This window comes from Podarcis liolepis (genome assembly GCF_965112155.1).
Source record: "Podarcis liolepis genome assembly, chromosome: 4".
Lineage (NCBI taxonomy): Eukaryota > Metazoa > Chordata > Lepidosauria > Squamata > Lacertidae > Podarcis > Podarcis liolepis.
In genome coordinates this window covers 35,861,252-35,880,269 of record NC_139558.1, presented here as the reverse complement: position 1 = coordinate 35,880,269, position 19,018 = coordinate 35,861,252, and the positions used below count along the sequence as shown (strand labels likewise).

General features: G+C 40.4%; 1 protein-coding gene across 2 annotated transcripts in view; it reads left to right on the top strand.

Moving 5' to 3' along the window:
• The window catches only part of CRLF2 (cytokine receptor like factor 2), a 41,500-nt gene extending 22,848 nt beyond the window's left edge, over positions 1-18,652 (top strand). The window contains exons 2-11 of one of the 2 annotated variants that reach the window (XM_083502067.1): positions 4,605-4,682; positions 5,390-5,437; positions 6,076-6,181; positions 8,059-8,222; positions 9,450-9,586; positions 11,724-11,877; positions 13,161-13,278; positions 15,576-15,660; positions 16,443-16,572; positions 17,332-18,652. In XM_083502067.1, the coding sequence (XP_083358193.1) occupies positions 4,607-4,682; positions 5,390-5,437; positions 6,076-6,181; positions 8,059-8,222; positions 9,450-9,586; positions 11,724-11,877; positions 13,161-13,278; positions 15,576-15,660; positions 16,443-16,565 (1,011 nt within the window). In that variant the 5' untranslated portion in view covers positions 4,605-4,606 and the 3' untranslated portion in view covers positions 16,566-16,572; positions 17,332-18,652. The remainder of the gene's footprint in view (positions 1-4,604; positions 4,683-5,389; positions 5,438-6,075; positions 6,182-8,058; positions 8,223-9,449; positions 9,587-11,723; positions 11,878-13,160; positions 13,279-15,575; positions 15,661-16,442; positions 16,573-17,331) is intronic. The other variant, XM_083502068.1, reaches the window with a different exon arrangement.
• The last annotated feature ends 366 nt before the right edge of the window (positions 18,653-19,018 follow it).

Here is a 19,018-nt window from a genome sequence, read left to right as displayed (position 1 = left end):
TTTCTAAGTAAAACTGCATCAATTCTTTGGTAAATATGGAACGCTCTATTAAAACACTTTCAATGTTTGGATTGATCTTAAATGACTTTGGGTCTGATAGATCTTTGTATCATTTGAACTGGCTTGTTCTATGATTCTATTCTTTCTTAAAAGGACACCCGAATTTGAGGATTCTTTCCTCCAAGAAAATAATGTGAGATATATGTATATACGTGTGTGTGTGTGTGTGTGTGCGTGTGTGCACGCGTGCGTGCATTTGTTTGTGTGTGTGTGTGTGTGTGTGTGTGTGTGTGTGTGTATAGATGATAGATAGATAGATAGATAGATAGATAGATGATAGATAGATAGATGATAGATAGATAGATAGATAGATAGATAGATAGATAGATAGATATAATATGAAAAGGCAAAAGCAAAGCTAAAGGGGTGGTAGTTGGGATTCTATGATTTTCTTAAGCCACTTGATGCAGTTTCTGAAGTTTCCATGAGAACTGAATGAGAATGAAGTTCATTTTGTAGTGCATCTTTGCTGTTCACAGTACACTGTGTGTGCTTTGATGTTTTCTTAATTGGTCTTTTCAAGTATATTTTACACTTTATCAGAGAAGCTTATAAAATTAGGAAGGCCTGAAATAAAAATGCCAAGGATGGCAGGGATGCATTGAGGATCAAGCTGTCAATTCAACTGGAGCAGAATCGGTTCCCTTCTGAAGGGGGTGAACTTGAACTTGAACTAATTCCTTTTTGGAGTGAGAACTTGAATTGGAACTTTTTTTAATGAACTTTCAGTGTATTTTAGGAAGTAAAACATACTGTGTTTAGTGGGGCGATTCCTAGGAAAATGTATGTTGCAATAGATACATAAAAGGCTTTGAACACAAATATTTGAAGATGTTCCTCTTCCTTTATCAACTTGCCTATGCTTTGAGAGAGTTGCGGGAGGTCCTTTCCCATGTCCTATCATTAGGGAAAGCACACATATACAAAGGAGACAATATTCTCTGTGTTGGTGCCCCAATTGTGGAATGCTCTCCAAGAGTGGTATGCCTAGTGCTGGCACTGTATTCTTCCAACTGCTGGGTTAAAACATTTTTATTAACCCAGGCATTGAGAATCATGGTGTATTTAAGCTGGTTGAATAGTTTTATTCCTTTTAGTTTTGTTGCATTGCTGTTGGTTATGTTTGACATTCTATTTCTTATGCATTCTGCCCTGAAACCAATTTTTAGGTAAAGGTGCAGTATATACCTTTGAAAAACACACACACAAATAAATAAATAATAGCTGATGTGGTTTTTCTCAGATATCAGAAATGTGTTCTTTATTTGAAAATGCCCCCCCCCCCCGTTGATAAAACAGCCTGTCTGCTGTTTAAGCTTTCAAACTTACTACTAAGCACAATTTTGGTCCTTTGGAGATTTTCTGTCTGATTACTGTACGCATGTGAACTTATCGGAGATCACTGATGTTTCCTTTGGCTTCTCAAATTTCTTACTTCAGATAGAACCATCTAGAATCAGCCATCCTGCTGCCTCTTGTCCTTAGCTGCTTGGAGCAAGTTGCATCTGTATAGTCTTTAGAATGAGTCTACCAGATTTTTTTCGAAAAATCTGGGGACACTTTTTTTTTTTTTGAGAAGAGGAAAAAAAAGTTATTTTAAAAAAGCTATTTAAAATAATAGTAATTAAGAAGTAATATCTTCTCTTCTGTGGTCTCCTCTGTCATGCAGCCTTTCTCTGGGCCCCGGCCTGCTCTCTTGGAGTGCTAGTTGCCATGGAGTAGGCTCAGGTCAGGCCTGGGCTCAGCCACGTGTCCTTGCCCTTCCGGTGCTCTCCTGCCTCTACTCCTCAGTGGCGGTGGCAGCAGTGGTGCGGCAAGGTCAGGGCTCCTTCTCCTCTCCTCCTTCTCTGTGTTTCAGCCCCGGGGTTTTCCTGGCCCTGGAGCGTCACAGGGCAATCGGCCGGGTGGCTGGGTGCTCTCGCTCCCGGCTTGATTTGGATCACGGGGGGTCAGCAGTTCCCCCAGTTGACGCGCTGGGCACCCCTGGTTCCCCCTTGGCAGTGGCAGTGGCAGCAGTAGTCTCAGCAGCTCGGAGCCAGCCTGGTAGTGCAGTTGGCTCTGGCTGGCTTCAGGAGCTGCTCACTGCCATGGCACCCGCCATTTTGCCTCACCAGAAGTCCCCATATGATGTGTCTTGTGCCATTGAACCAATCACACAACATTCATTCCCTGCTAATAAATCTACAACACTTAAAATATAAATCCGGGGACATTAAATGAAATCCGGGGACATTCCGGGGACGGATTTTGTCTGGGGATAGATTTGTAAATCTAGGGATTGTCCCTGGGAAATGGGGACATCTGGTAACCATACTTTAGAATTTCTTCCACCCCGTTTCTGCTTTCTTACCCTAATCAATCAGATTTTCATCCTATATATTCTATTAAAACAGCATTCACTTATGTTGTTGAGTTTGTTCGTCTGTGTGTACAACAAACCATGCTTGCAGTTGACCACTAGGCACAGGGAGGCACGTGGGTGGGTGTGGAGATCACACAGGGTCCCCGGACGTTTAACGGTCTATTTATCCCTGTGCCACCACTGTGCTCGCTTCCCCGCTGCCACAAACCCGTTACTCTCTGGTAAAACACTGAGTCCAAACAGTTGTTAAAAGTGAACCAAAAAGACAAGTTTATTTTACAAATATTAACAAGTTTATTGTTTCTCAGATAATATTCCTGTCAGTATCTTAACTTTAGTTTCTTTACCAGCCTATACCTTCTAACTGATTATCTCAACTGTTTGACTGACTCCTCTTAACAAATTTTCTCACTCTCTCACACCAGACTAGCCCAGCCCACAGACTTATCTTCTCTGTCTCTTGTAACTCCAGACTGTCTTCTCAACCACCCTAACTCTAACTCTCTCACTCCAAAAAAACCTCTGTGCTAAAACCTTATACACAGTTAACTCTGCCCCTTGGGTTCCCATTGCTTAGTCATTTTACAATTAGTTAACCCTTTCCTTAGGAGGTAAAGTCAGTTATGATTCATTGGGCTAAAGATTTTGGGTATAATACACAGCTGAATGATTGGGAAAAACTATGGAAAGAAGGTTTAAAGTTCACTGCATTCACCTTAAAAGAAAATGTGATGAAAATGATGTATAGATGGTATATTACACCTGTTAAATTAGCTAAAATGTATGAAGTTAGCAACAAATGTTGGAAATGTAAATAAAAAGAAGGAACATTTTATCACATGTGGTGGGAATGTAAAAAAGTGAAAAGCTTCTGGGAAATGATATATAATGAGATGAAAAAAATGTTGAAATATACATTCATAAAGAAACCAGAAGCACTTTTACTGGGCATGGTAGGAAGTGATATAAATAGAAAAGAATGTAAGCTGTTTTTATGTGCAACGACGGCAACAAGAATATTATTAGCACAAAAATGGAAGCAAGAAGAATTACCGACTAAAGAAGAATGGAGGATGAAATTAATGGACAATGCAGAATTAGACAGACTAACAGGAAGGATTCGAAATCTGCGGGACCAGAAATTCACAGAAGACTGGTGTAAATTTACAGACTATTTGAAAAGTAATAGTGATGATCAAACTATGTTTGTAGGTTTGCAAGAAGTTTTGTGAGGTGAATTATTGGAATTATTGCAAAAATGGATAAAGGGGAGGATGATTAGTTAAGATAATTAAAGGCAATATGAATTTAAGAAGTGGTCAAAACGGGGGATCATCAGAGGTGCTGATGGGAGTCCATAAAACAATTGTACAAGTGGTGAAGTTTTGTGGTATGTATTATAATTCATATGTTAAAATTAATAAAAATTGTTATTAAAAAAATAGTTAACCCTTTCCTTATGAACCCAGTATGATGTCACACACCTAGGAGGGCAAACGCCACAGTGTTTGGATTGGGGAGTAATGACACACAGCGGCAATGCAGGGTATAACAAGGCCACAACTTTATTGGTAACAGGAACATTGGGGCATGGCATGACATAAGGATCTGTCTCCTCTATGCCCGGGCAGCCTGACTGCTGGCCTAATCTCCTTCCCAGCTTGCCTGCTGGGTAACCCATAGGAATTGCCAACAGGAGGTTCCCTCCGCAACACAGACTGATCTGGTGGGTCCCACAGCAACTTGGATGTGTGGAATCCAGTCGCTGTTCCCCTGACTGGAGCTAGGCACTTGCTATGCCACAGCTAATATCCCTTATGATAATCCCTCTTAAATTATGGATCCTACCAAATGCCTTCCCCTACTAAGCTGTGACAGGGGCACTGGGATACCTAAGAAACTCCATGGCTGAGTTGTTCAAGGTATATTTCCAGTTCAGGTTCTTCAGAGGACTTATATTTCACACCCATAGTCACTTAGTAAAAAGGAAGCCTAATCTATGCAACTTTTAAGATCTGTGAGAACAGATTATAAATATCTCACTATTTGCAAATATTTCCTATAGTCATTTCCTCTAGATTTTCATTTTTGATACAAAGCTATTCAGTAGTAAAGATCAGTCCTAGAGAAGTACTGCTGTGGTTTATATTGGTAATAATTTGATCATACACTATATTTCCAGGTATGGGGTTGAGTCTTAAGTCCTCTGCTGCTGTTCTGCTCTGCATCCTCCTGTGGGTTTCTCAGTCATGGGCACCATGTAAGTTAAAATCTGACAATATGAATTTTTAGCACACATACCAGTATTAACAACTCAGTATTAGCAACCATTCACTTTATAATGTACAAAAATTACAAAGACTTGAATGAAATTTAGAGCTAAATCAATTGTAAAGGTTTATTTGAACCAAGTCTTTGTACCACTAAATGTCAGAGGCAAAATTCATAATGTTCGGTATAAAGTAAGCTCAAACAGTATAGTATATATTGCAACTTTCAGGACAGAACACAATAGTTATGCAATAGTTACGTAAGGTGAAGATCTCAATACAACTACAGAGATCTGTAACATGCAACAAAGATTTTTCTTAAAAAATGTTAAATAAATTAAGTGTTTTCTTATTACTTGGTTTTGGGGTGGGATTTTTTTTTGCATTAAAAATTCTAAGCAGCATTACTTATAACTAAAAGCCATGGGAATTTGTGTCTTTTGTGTTCTGGAAGTAGTTCAATAAATGTAATTTAATGTTATATCCATGGTCTGGTTATTCTTTTTTCTTTTAAATGAATTCTAGAAGAAAAAAACAACTTACCATTTAAAAATCACGATTATGATGGGAAATAATGATCTGCTAGTTAATACTGTACAAAATTACATGGATTCCCCCCCCCCATGCTTTTCATCTGCAGTGCAGGATTTTTTGCCATTCTTCCTTTCATAGTCTTATTATTTGCTTTGTTTTCAAGGTCTATACCCCATCAATCAATTTAATGGTTCTGAAGACGTCTTAGCAGGTAATGATACAGAAACAGAGCTCTCAGATATATTCACACACAACCTAGAAACTCTCCTCTTAATCTCCATGCTTCAGCAGAATAGGCTTCTCTTTGGTGTTGCCATTTAAGACAACTCGCATTTGGACCTGAGCATTCATTCTAGCAGGGACAGGGAGGAATAATCTCTCAGCAGAAGATGCTTGGACATTCTTATTGTATTAAGCAATATCAACCTTGAGCTGTCAAATAATATTGTGTGAAAATGTTACATCAATGGCACTAAATACCTTGGAAGTCCCTCAAGGCTAGAGAAAGAGGAGCATGGAAAGTGCAGTGCCAAAAAAGGAGACCTTTTCTGCTGTGGTGGGAATGAAATAAAGCAAAGAGCTTTTGGCAAATGGTAATTACTATTACCTAGTGAAGTACTTGACCCTTTTCTGGGTGGTCTAATGTATGCAAGTTGTCCAGCATATGCACTTAAGCTTGCTTGGTTATTTTCTAGCCTTATACGATAAATCCAAGCCCAAAGTTTCTCCTTTTTAGTACTGAGAGGTGCAGCAGAAACATGTATATTTAGAAGATCTAACTTGGATGAGACTGATAGCCATTTATTTTGCAGATTATTTTAAACAATTACAACCCTTTGTTTTTGCTAGATGGTTGCCCAGAATACGAAATACAGAATCTCAATGGTAAGAGGATGGAGATTTCATGGCATGCAAAAAAAAATTTTCCAGGCAGGAACATGACGATGTCTTATAAGTAAGTACTGGCAAACAGACTTTCTTTGGATTTCTAGGTTTGAATGCTGGGAATTTTCAAACAAATTGGTCTATAAATGCACCCCCCCCCCTTTCCCTTTCCTTTCACTCCCTTTTATCCAAAGGAACTAAAGCATGAGATAGATAAGATTTTATATTTATATTCTGAACTCAAGCTGGTGAGAACATTGATCTGGCTTCCTTCTTATTGCACATATTCACTGTCCATTCCATATTGTTTGGAGGCCACAAATAGCTTTTCTGTTTGGTTGTTGGGAGAAAGCTGTATCCTCAACACTTTTAAAAACCTACAACCTATGGCCAGTTCTTGTGGCCAATTCTAAATGTGCCTGTTGGTTTCACTGGACTTTCTTGTAGCATGTGAGGCTCGGTGTAATATGCTCAAACCATCTTGCTCCGGTGAGTAACCTGGCCACTGAATTCTGCACCAGCTGAAGTTTCTGAACCATCTCCAGAGGCAGCCCTATGTATAACGCATTGCAGTAATCGAACCTTGAGGTTCCAGAGCATAGACAACAGTAGTTAGGCTATCCCTGTCCAGACAGGGGCATAGCTGGGCCAGCAGCCAAAGCAGATGGAAGGCACTCTGGACCACTGAGGCCACCTGAGCCTCGAGCAACAACAAAGGATCCAGGAGTGCCCCCAAGCTATGAACCTGCTCCTTGAGAGGAAGTGTAACCCCATCAACAGCAGGCAATCTCTCACCCATCCAGTCTAAGGAACAACCCACTAACAGTGCCTCAATCGTATCTGGATTGAGCTTCAGTTTGTTGGCTCTCATCCAGTCCACTACTGAGGCAAGACACTGGTCCAGCACTTCCACTGCCTCACCTGCAGATGTAAAGGAGAAATAGAACTGAGTGTCATCAGTATACTGCTGACAACATACTCCAAACCTCCAGATAACCCCACCCAGCAGTTTCATGTACAGTAGATGTTAAACAATGCAGGGGGTAAGATTGAGTCCTGTGGAACCCCAGACTGAAGGTTCCAGGGGGTTAAAAGCATTCCCCAAGCAACAACTTCTGGGAATGACCATCCAAGTAGGACTGGAACTACCGCAAAGTGGTGCCACCCATCCCTAATTCGAACAGTCACTCCTGAAGGATAGTCGGTGGTATCTAAAGCCACTGAGTGGAATATAGAGCCTCCAGACAGTGCAAAAAGTACAAGAATAAATGGCTGAGCTGCTGGAATATGTCACACACAACACCCCTCTCTCCTGGCTGGTGGGGCTTTTCATGCTCTCTGGCAAGTTGCCCATTGAAGCTGCAGAACCAGCAGAGTGAGGCTACCTTGGAACAGGCAAGACTTCTTGCAGTGACCTTGCTATTCACTCTTCTTGCTCTAGATGTAAGCACTGTCTTTTGATAACTTAGCAGCAGATGAGCCCTGTTACTGTAGAAGACAAGCATCTTTGTGCTGGCTGAACTCTCAGAATTGTAAATATCCAAAACAATAACTTTATTTATTTAAAACTGTGAACTGTTGTAGAGTGAAGCTGTTAATATTGAAGTGGTGGAAATTAAATAGATGTTGGAAATCATGTTGTCCCTACCTCAAAGGAACAACACGTGACTTGTAGTTGTCAAATCCTGTCAATTGCCTTGCTTTTTGGAAAAAGTGTTTCAAAGGAGGCCAACTAAACACTACTGCATTCTATTATTTAAATAAAATAAAATAAAATAAAAATAAAAGTATCTTACATTTCATGGACAGGACCTGGCAGGACAGGAATCTGCTCTAGAGTGCAGAGGGCTAGGCAAGGATTATCCCCTTTAAAGCATTTCCAAATATCCTGATTTTCAATGGAAAAGATTTTTGCCATCTTATTGAGTATGATTATTTCAATTGCAGGTTTGATGAACAAGAAGAGAAGCAGTGCATTGAATATTTGCATGACCAAGGATACAACAGTGGGTGTCTATTTCCTACTGAAGGGAGTTATCTGCACATTTACATTAGGAATCCAAATCAGACAGAGGAGGCTTACTTTGATGAACAAGAGAGCAGCAATTTGTGTAAGTTAACAACTATTATCACTCTGGCAGTAATCTTTTCAGGTGTCAGTGCCTCACTAGGATTACAAAAGAAAAAAAAAGGGAAGCAACAGCAATTTGACTTCTTCAAATTCTGCTTAGTAAATATCTGTGTTGTTGTTGTTGTTGTTGTTGTTGTTGTTGTTGTTGTTGTTAATGGGACATGGGTGATGCTGTGGTCTAAATCACAGCCTCTTGGGCTTGCCGATCAGAAGGTCAGCTGTTCAAATCCCCGCGACGGGGTGAGCTCCCGATGCTCTGTCTCAGCTCCTGCCACCCTGGCAGTTTGAAAGCACGCCAGTGAAAGTACCGGTAAATAAATAGGTACTGCTGTGGCGGGAAGGTAATCGGAATTTCTGTGTGCTCTGGCTTCCATCACGGTGTTCCATTGTGCCAGAAGTGGTTTAGTCATGCTGGCCACATAATCCAGAAAGCTGTCTGTGGACAAACGCCGGCTCCCTTGGCCTGAAAGTGAGATGAGCGCCGCAACCCCATAGTCACCTTTGACTGGACTTAACCATCCAGGGGTCCTTTACTACTACTTCTTCTCCTTCCCCCTTCTCCTTCTCCTTCTCCTTCTTTCCCCAATGCTGCCTAATTTCAATTTTTTACCATTTTTGATGCCATTTATATGCAGTAGTACCTTGTTTTTCATAGTACGGAGAGCTGTTCTGCTGTTTCTACCTTTCCACATCAATCTCTGCCTAGGAATTCAGTGTTGTAGAGGATTCTGATTAATGTTCTAAGGCACACACTCAGTTAACACAGAATGCTTTGGAGTTTCACTGTGACAAATACGACTACCATATTGGGGGGAAAATCTATGACGGGGACAAAGTGTCTTTCCAGGAACCTTCTGTTCTCTCACTCATCTTTTCAATGAGGGACTGCCTTTCATGCTTTCAAAGAACCCAGGAATCCCCAGGAATCAGTTTATAACTATCACACACAACAGCATTTGATTCTCAGTATGCAGTAGCTTTTGCTATCTGACTGCATTTAAAAGTGTTCTCGCCACATATTTACCCTTATATAGCATGCAACAACATGCCGTAGCAGTTATTAGTTGAGTGATAGCTTATGTGATTTCATATTTTGTTGTTATTTGAGCAGGCTTCAATCATGAGATGCTAACAAGTACAATATGTTCAATTAAAACATTTTGTAGCTCGACTGTGTAATTGAGTGTATTAATGTTATCTTCACCAGTGAAGCCCAACCCACCTGAACACGTTACTTTCCAATGGGCAGATGACAAAGTAACTGTGCAGTGCAAGGGAGTTGACAAGGAACATTGTTTTCGCTTTGAACTTCAGTACAAAAGCCAACTTGACAAAGATTGGCAGGTGGGTAGATAAGTGCAGCTTTGCGTTGCAGAATGGAAACCTGGAAAGGGACTTTTTCTTTTGCAGTGCAGAAATAAATGTGGGTGTTTTTTGTTAGGAGTTTTCCACCAGATCAACATAGTCTTGAATCGATGAATTTGAAACTCATCATCTTGGGTTGCCAGCAGCAAAAAAAAAAGGCCTTGAAGCCTGGCAAAGCTGAGATGTCCAGAATTGCAAATGGACCGCTGAGGCCCAGCTGTGGAAAGTGGGCTGATTATTGTGCAGATCAAATCTCCTGCATTTGCCACAGTTTGGCACCTGATATTTCATGCCTCAACCTTGTAAACTTTACTGTTGGCTAGTTGATATTGGTTTCAACTTGGAACTTATGCAAGACACAGAATGCAGGGAAAACAATTACCGTATTTTTTGCTCTATAAGACTCACTTTTTCCCTCCTTAAAAGTAAGGGGAAATGTGTGTGCGTCTTATGGAGCGAATGCAGGCTGCGCAGCTATCCCAGAAGCCAGAACAGCAAGAGGGATTGCTGCTTTCACTGTGCAGCGATCCCCCTTGGTGTTCTGGCTTATGAGATTCAGAATATTTTTTTTCTTGTTTTCCTCCTCCAAAAACTAGGTGCGTCTTGTGGTGCGTCTTGTGCGTCTTGTAGTCAAGTGCGTCTTATGGAATGAAAAATATGGTATCTGAGCAAGGATAGACTCTCCAAATGTCCCTATTTTCCAGAGACAGGCCCAGATTTACAGAAGCCGTCACGGTTTCTGTTTAGATCCTGGACATCCCTATTTTCACCGGAGAAATGTTGGAGGGTATGGAGTTATGTGACTCCTGATCCAATGGGATACAACCTTTAGAAGACATCTGAAGGCAGCCCTGTACAGTGGTACCTCGGGTTACATACGCTTCAGGTTACATACACTTCAGGTTACAGACTCCGCTAACCCAGAAATAGTACCTTAAGGACTTTGCTTCAGGGTGAGAACAGAAATCGTGCTCCAGCGGCATGGCGGCAGCAGGAGGCCCCATTAGCTAAAGTGGTGCTTCAGGTTAAGAACAGTTTCAGGTTAAGAACGGACCTCCAGAACGAATTAAGTACTTAACCCGAGGTACCATTGTATAGGAAAGTTTTTAAATGTTTAATGTTTTATTATGTTTTTATATCTGTTTGAAGCCACTCAGAGTGGCTGGGGCAACCCAGTCAGATGGGTGGAGTATAAATAACAAAAATTCTCATTGGAGAAATGTTGGCGGTTATGCAATGACATCACAGTGCACTCTAAATTGATTGCCAGTGGACTGTTGCTCACATCCCCCTCATCTGTGTATTTTGACACACAGTCCCAATTATCTGAGTGGAACTTAATTTCACAAACTGTGTTTAAGTACAGTGGTGCCCCGCAAGACGAATGCCTCGCAAGACGAAAAACTCGCTAGACGAAAGGGTTTTGCGGTTTTTGAGCTGCTTCGCAAGACGAATTTCCCTATGGGCTTGCTTCGCAAGACGAAAACGTCTTGCGTTTTTTGCAAGTTTGTTTCCTTTTTCTTAACACCCTTAATACAGTTGCGACTTGACTTCGAGGAGCAACTCATAGAACGCGGTGTGGTGGCCTTTTTTGAGGTTTTTGGCGATTTTTGAAGCTTTTCCAAAACTTTTCCGACACCGTGCTTCGCAAGACGAAAAATTCGCTAGACGAAAAAACTCGCGGAACGAATTAATTTCGTCTTGCGAGGCACCACTGTAGCTGTGTTTAGGCAACTAAAGATCTGATAATTCCTTGGGGACTTTATATGCAAGAAAGCTGGGGAAATCCCCAAGTTGCTACTTCATTGTTCTAATTCATATGTTGATTACTTCCTCATGGTGTACAAGCTTCTTTCTTTCAAAGCATTGCCAGAATAATGAACTAAGGGTTGCATCAAACTAAGTTCATCATGTCCATTGATTTCAATGGGTCTACTCCGTGCAAGGCAAGCACAGGCTATAACCCTGAGATAAGAAATGAGGGAAAAAATAAAGAACAAAATATGATACAAAGGGAGGTAAGATGAAAACCTAATGCCTAATGAAAACCTATTAGGATAGCCTAGAAAATATACAGTGAACAAAATTATTAATGACTGGTACTCTTGCTGTTCAGTCTAGGGACCAAGAATGTTGTGAGATTAAAGACCAAGGATTTGATCCTGCGAAATGCTATTCCTTTCGATTCAGGCTGAATCACATTTGCAGTGTATTTGCTTATTCCAGTGAATGGGGAGCAGAAACACATTGGAAAAATGGCAGCTCTGTAGGTAAAAATAACATAAAATACACTGCTACTGTAAATCCTCTTTCTGAAACTTCTATTTCTAGATAATGCTAACATGTAGACCTACTTCTTGTCATTTATTTAGTGTTCAGGGTATACTATCTTATATACAAGGTGCCCCCAGACTGCCACTCTTCTGCAGTACAGATTCAAGCACATAAGTTTTAGGTTTGCACAATTAAAGTTTATCATCATCATCATCATCATCATCATCATTTTATTTATACTCCGCAGTCACCATAACACAACAAATCCACTATTTTATTTGATTTTAAATTGTTTAAGAACCAACAACTAACCCTCCCCTGCCCTGCTGTCAAATCCCCCCACTCCCAAATTAGCAGTGATAACAGGGCAATGCCAAAATCCCTTCAATGATTTTTTTCCAGGCACTGAGGAGTCTGGGAAATGTAGTTCTCCACTGGAAAGTTGCCATTTAGTATTCTAGGGGCTGGGAGGTTTTGCACAGACAACTCCAGCGAAACCATGCCACCTTACCATTTCAGGGTGTGTTTTGGGGAAGGGCGTCGGAAGTGGGGCACGCTTTAGGGAGGGAAACTTTGATTCATCACATATTGTGGATCTACAATCCCCATCAACCCCAGTAAGTGACTATAAAAGTCAAGATCCAAACTGAGCAGAGTTCTCCCATAACGGTCCCAAGCCTTATTTCCAAATGCTACAGCACTGAGGGTGATTTGTCAACACAGGGACCTGTTTTCAGTGACATCCCAGTGGCCCATTTCACAACTGGGAAACAGCAGAGAATTGGACACAGGACTTTAAATGAATTTCAGTTGATATTCTCTCCAGACAACATTTTGTTATAATATATTCCTTTAAAAGCATTCATTAGCAGGCATCAGCACATGTACATGACACTATATTTCCTATTCCAGTATAGTCACACTTTCTGTTGGAACGAAGAAGGTTAGTTATATAAATGACAATATAAAGAGCTAAATGACAATATAAAGAGCTAATTTTTATTCACAAAGCAGAAAAATCTCATACCGGTATTCTTGTATTCTTTCATCCTAGCAGAAGTGTATTTCAGTGGACAACACAAAATTCCACATTATTGTGAAATGTAGAAGCTTAAAAGAATGGTGGCCTAAAGATTAATAGTATATATTATTCCATTTTTTAATAATTGCTTTTCGAAAGAAAGAGTTGGCCAAAATATGCTTTAAAGAATCTGATGTTTCTTTTTTCAAATATACTGGAAAACACTTTGAACTTTTTTCTTTTTGTCATTCCTCAAAGATTCCTGTGATATAGATGTCTCTGAACCCAAATCAATTACAGTAATCCCTTTGACTTTGGTGATGGCTGGCGTCCTGGTAATATTTGCCCTTCTGTTGTGCGTTTGCAGATGGGAAAGGTAAATGCTGCTTTGTGCACTCACAAACCCTTGATCAAAATGATCAAAATGACAGAACAATATTTGTGGCGGGAAGGCCTACACATTTCAGGGATCTAATGGGTACAGTGTGCATTTTGAGAAAGGATGAACTGCACTTATCCATTGCATCTTGGCTGTTGGAGATAAAGATGATCAAGGTGTGGCAGATAGACCTTCAGCAGTTTACTCCCCCGCCCCCAGGAATTTTACTCCCATATTACAGATTATGGGATGGAATGTTTGGAATTTGCTATATACACTATATGATGTGGGTCTTCCAGGTTTATAATTTTGAGAATAGTAGAGAATGAATGCATGGGATCTGAGTCAGAGTGGGGCCAACTATGTCTTCAGGATTTACTGTGTAAATCCTTACCGGAGAAGCTGTGTGAAGTTTTTTGTGTGTAGGTAAGAATGGACAGGTTGGATAGGCAGGAGCTGAGCCTGAAGGCAAAGAAAGGGGCGTCGACAAAGGGTGGAACTCTAGAGAAGATTCAATGGAAGCCCTCTGGCCAACAAGTAACATAATAGTCACAAGGTGGTACAGGATGTTTATGTAAAGTCTTCTAGCCAATCAGAATATGGAGTGGCTTCCCTTCACTCATCCTGGATAAAATTAAGGATTGGGCTCATAAAAGAATGCATGAGGAGCATCGTGAAACCATCTTGGCTAGCCTCACCACCAATAGTTGGAGAAGGCCTGCCTCCACACTTTGGCCAATGTGTGAAGGGGCTTCGTGTGAATACTGATGTGTGTGCTTAGAGTCCTTCACATGCCAACCGATCGGGGCATTGCAGCTGCATGTGTTGGGGGAGAGATAGATCAGGAAACTTTATTCGCATTAGCCAACGGCCATAGCAACATAAAACAAGCAATATATACAAATAAAATATATACAAATAAAAAAGACAGCAATGGGTAAAGAGGGCAATCAAATGACCAAGATTATCATTCAGATAGCGGCCCTTAATCTCATTGCACCCTCGATAAACCTAGCAACCTTTGCTGTTGTCTGATCATTTTGATCTGATAAAAGAAAGAACAATGTGGCCTCAGATGGGCGGCCTGGGATGGTAAGTAAGAGTGGGGTAATGATTTCATTCCTCAGATCTTTATAAAGGGGACAGGACAGGAGAACATGAGCCACTGTTTACTGTTGGGGGAGAGGCAAGCAATCCCTGGCATCTCCAGGTAGGTATGAGAGACTTCCCATCCAGAACCCTGGAGAGCGACTGACAGTCAGTATGAATAATGCTGAGCTAGTTGGCTCAAAGGCCCGACTCGGTTTAAGGTGGCTACCTATAGTCCTAAGTGAGAGCCAGTGTGGTGTAGTGGTTAAGAGCGGTAGTCACGTAATCTGGGAAACCGGGTTCGCGTCTCCGCTCCTCCACATGCAGCTGCTGGGTGACCTTGGGCCAGTCACACTTCTGTGAAGTCTCTCAGCCCCACTCACCTCACAGAGTGTTTGTTGTGGGGGAGGAAGGGAAAGGAGAATGTTAGCCGCTTTGAGACTCCTGAAGGGGAGTGAAAGGCGGGATATCAAATCCAAACTCTTCTTCTTCTTCTTCTTCTTCTAAGTGTAACCACCCTTGCCCATCTTTTTACCATGCTCTATGGGTGCGTGTATCTAAAACCCCTCTTTTTAGAACTGCATTTGCAGTGGATGTAACTTTTAGCTGTCCATTCTTCCTTGGCAAGGAATCAGTGCTCTCTCTGGAGAAACTCAACAGACTCTGTTTATCATAATAGATGGACACTTTACTAGTAAGAAAATATTACTGAGTATGATGATTTTGTGATGGAGCCATATGATCAGATTGTGGTGGATTCATATATGTGGGGTCCAAAATCCTGTTCACTTTCAAAGATGTTTGTCCTGGTCATGATGAGGGAGAGTGAAATCCTGAACTTTTGGGCCAAGTTTGTCCCCAGTCTGACTTTAAGTGTAAGGGAATTTGCATGCCTGGTTCTATGAAATCCCTTTAAATGAACTAGGCTCTGACTTCAAGCTCTAAGCCTGGCATATTGTCTTTCATCAGCTGAAAGGTGCCATTCCCCATCCCATTTGCTATATGTGCCATTAATTTTTAGAATAAACTATTTTCCCTTCTTTGTTTTTAAGGACCCTTCAAATTATCTGGGGCATAAAATGTCTGTTTCTGCTTTTATTTAAATGCTGAAGATCCTATATTTAATGTCTACTTTTTGAACACAGCTTTTCTTTTTCTTTTATGGTTTTTATTGTAATCATTTAACTCATTTCTTTTTTTTACAGAATTAGGAAGATCCTAATGCCTTCTGTACCAGACCCCAAACATCTATATTCTGATTTGTTCAGCGATCATAATGGGAACTTTCAGGTAGAGCATCATATTTTTTCCAGGTTTCTTTCCCTTGTATTCTGATTTTCGTTTTCTCAAACTTAGTTTGATCCCTCTGAAATATGCATGCATTCTTGTGTTCCCAGCTGCACATTTAGTGATGTTTAATACCCCAGAGGGTATTAAATTGAGAGGAAAGCAAATCTAGAACCATGGTTTTATCTTGCTGCAACAAAGGACTCACATCTTTATTAAGCCTAATAAAGCAATTATCAATTACCAAAAACACTGGATCAATATTTTTCAAGGAAGTCCAAAATACTTTACGGATGTTGAAGTTAAAGATTTATTTATTTTTTACAAGATTTTGTACTTTTTATAAGTTGCAAAAAAGAAGTAAACATTACAAATGTGTAAAGCCACAGAAACTTTAGATATATTTAGAGAGGTTGTAAAAAAATGTTTTGGATTGAGGTGATAAAAATTGAGAAGATTTCAGGACATAAATTAAGTACAGACCCCATAGTCATACTAGGAGAAATAAATGTTGTTAGAAAAGTTATAGGAAAATGTTAAGACATTGGTACCCAAATACTGGAATAGAAAACCGCATCTTGAAAGGAAGAAAAAAAATGACATCTGGTGCAGAATTTTAATGCACGAAGTATAATATTATAAAAAAACTGTAATGAAAACTACAGACTATTGTAGCCAGCCCTCTGGCTTGTGTTAATGAACTGTAAGGTGGTTTTACATCAGCCGAGTTTATCTAGTAGGAAAAATTTCTACCTAAACAAATGATGATGTCCACATTTTTAAAGGAATGGATTAGCAAGACAGAAAATGTGCTGGTTCAAACAAAGGTAAAATATGATGATGATGAAGAAGAAGAATGTGCAATTGAAGAGGAAGAAGGAAAAGATTTCCAGGGAGCCAAAGTATAAGCCAGAGGTAACGTTCTTGAAATCTGCACAGTTCTCTCCCTCAAAAAGGAGAAGAAAGAACTTCAGGACCCAGGTTTACATGCAGCTGACTGCTCATATGAAGGGCCCGATTCACAATGTCACTGTTTGTCCAATGGTAGGGAGGGCTTATGGTGCCCCTTCTCTGTACTGTCTTGGCACCTCCTCTGATTGAATGTATGAACTGGGGCACAGAATATGTTCAGGACATCATTGTTTTCTCAATATTGTTGCATGCCACCCTAGTCTCCAAATGTTGTGAGACTCTAGGGGTTCCAGGTGCTTACTCAGGGTTCTGTTTCCTCAAAACCGAAGACTGTTGTTTCTTTAGGAGATATTGTTTATTTACACATATGTACAACCTGAACGCACAATGGAAGGACTCATAGCATTAGCACCCCAAGAGGGTCTTGCTACTCCCATCGCCACAGCCTTGGATTCAAGCATAGATCAGGCATGGCTCTGTCTCTCTGGCTTCCCAGCCCTTGCTTCCAGCTTAAAGCTCACATAGTTCAATCTCTAACTGTTTTTCTTTCTAACTAACAGACAGTTGTGGGAGGTGGGAGGCACCCATGTGTACCTTAATGGTCCGTACTTAGGGGGCCATTACATCATGAGGAAGCCAGCCTGGCTATTCCAGGAACTGAATCCATGCCATATCCAGGAATTGGAAGGGGGCTCAGATATACAGCCTACCTCCCACAAATGCATAACACTATGTTCCCCCTCCCTGATGTTATTATGGTAGGCAATCAAGAAGATACTGAAGGGGTCCAACGTGTACCAGAACTTCAGAGTCAATGCTTGTTATACAACCACTGAAGGCAATATCAACAGGTCGCTCTCACAATTTCAACCACCCAACTTTGCTCACATGCTTATCTCCGTCCTCCCTCCACCGTGTCCTCTGTGTCATCTGTGGATCCTCTGCCAAGAAGACTTCTGAGTGTCAAATGCGTATTAAATAACAGTGAGAAATGAAGAGGTAGATGACATGTAAGTTGGGTAGATGATATGTAAATAGCCATTCTAGAGGATGTTGAATGATACTCATATCACAAATGATAAAAAGAAATAGCCAATCAATGATACTAACTCAGGGAGACAATGCATAACCATTGCCTGTTCTTTGTTGTTTGACTCACATTGTTGTTTCAAAATAAAGAAACACACATATCCTCTTCTTTGGTTAATAGAAGGCTGCTTCCATTATGCAAAGATTGTCATGTACTACATGTCTATATGGTGCACCAAGTTACAATGAGCAATGTAAAGTTTATGCAGGGTGTAGATATTCAGCCATGCCTAAAACATATCCCTGTGTTACTGATTCCAGTCCTCAATGAGCTTTGGAGTAGACTGATTGGTATATTTCTGAGTTCTTCTCTTGTAAATTCATCTCAGTACTAATGAGGTCTGAGATCTTCTTTGTTTCTCCTATACTGCACTGAATGCAAGAAAGCTCTTCCCTCCCCACCCTTCTGCCTTGAAAACTGTGAGATCTAACTGGTCCCTAATATAGAACTGTCCCTCATGTAGAATTTTAGCCTGTCCATTGCACGAGCTGGCTTTTCATCTGGGAACTGGATAAACAAGAAGAGGAAGAGGGGCCAGTTAAGATTGTGAGGAATCCATGTTAGTTTTCTGCATTATGCCAAATTAATGTGCGTACACACAAGCACACCCTTACACATTACAGACCACACAGATGCATGCTTCACATGTTCAGCACATGGGCACATAAATGATGAAGACAGGAGAAGGGCATTAGAGAACAGGCAGTTCATGTTTATTTTTTATAGTTTTTATTAATTTTTTTGTTTTACAATTTAGAATACTCATTTAAACATCCTTAAAATATCAACGACTTCCCTTCTTCTCTTTCCGTGGTTCATTTTGCATATCATAAATCCTTGCATATTTTACATAAACTAAACCATTCAGTATTCTATCATTACATCAATCAAAACCTATTTAAACTGTTGAATTTATCTTAATGCTGCCAACATTTTCAAGTGTACCCAATTTCCCCCTATACATTCAATAAACATTTTCCAATCTTCTCTAAATGTATGTTGTTCTTGTTCTCATATTCTATATGTTAAGTCTGCAAGCTGCGCATATTCAATCAGCTTAAGTTGCCATTCTTCTTTAGTTGGGACTTCACTCGTTTTCCATTTTGAGGCTAATAAAACACGGGCCGCAGTAGTGGCATACATAAATAACCTTTTTTGACACCTAGGAATTTACATCTGAATTATCCCCAACGAAAAGGACCCTGGATTTTTGTGTTTTTATAAAAAAAAGTACTTTTAAAAAAATTCAATTCATTATGGATTATTCCCAATACTCTTTTACCCTTTTACAGGTCCAGTGACAGTTCATGTTTAGATCAGGGGTAGCAAACCTATGACTATTGAGATGTTGTTGGACTT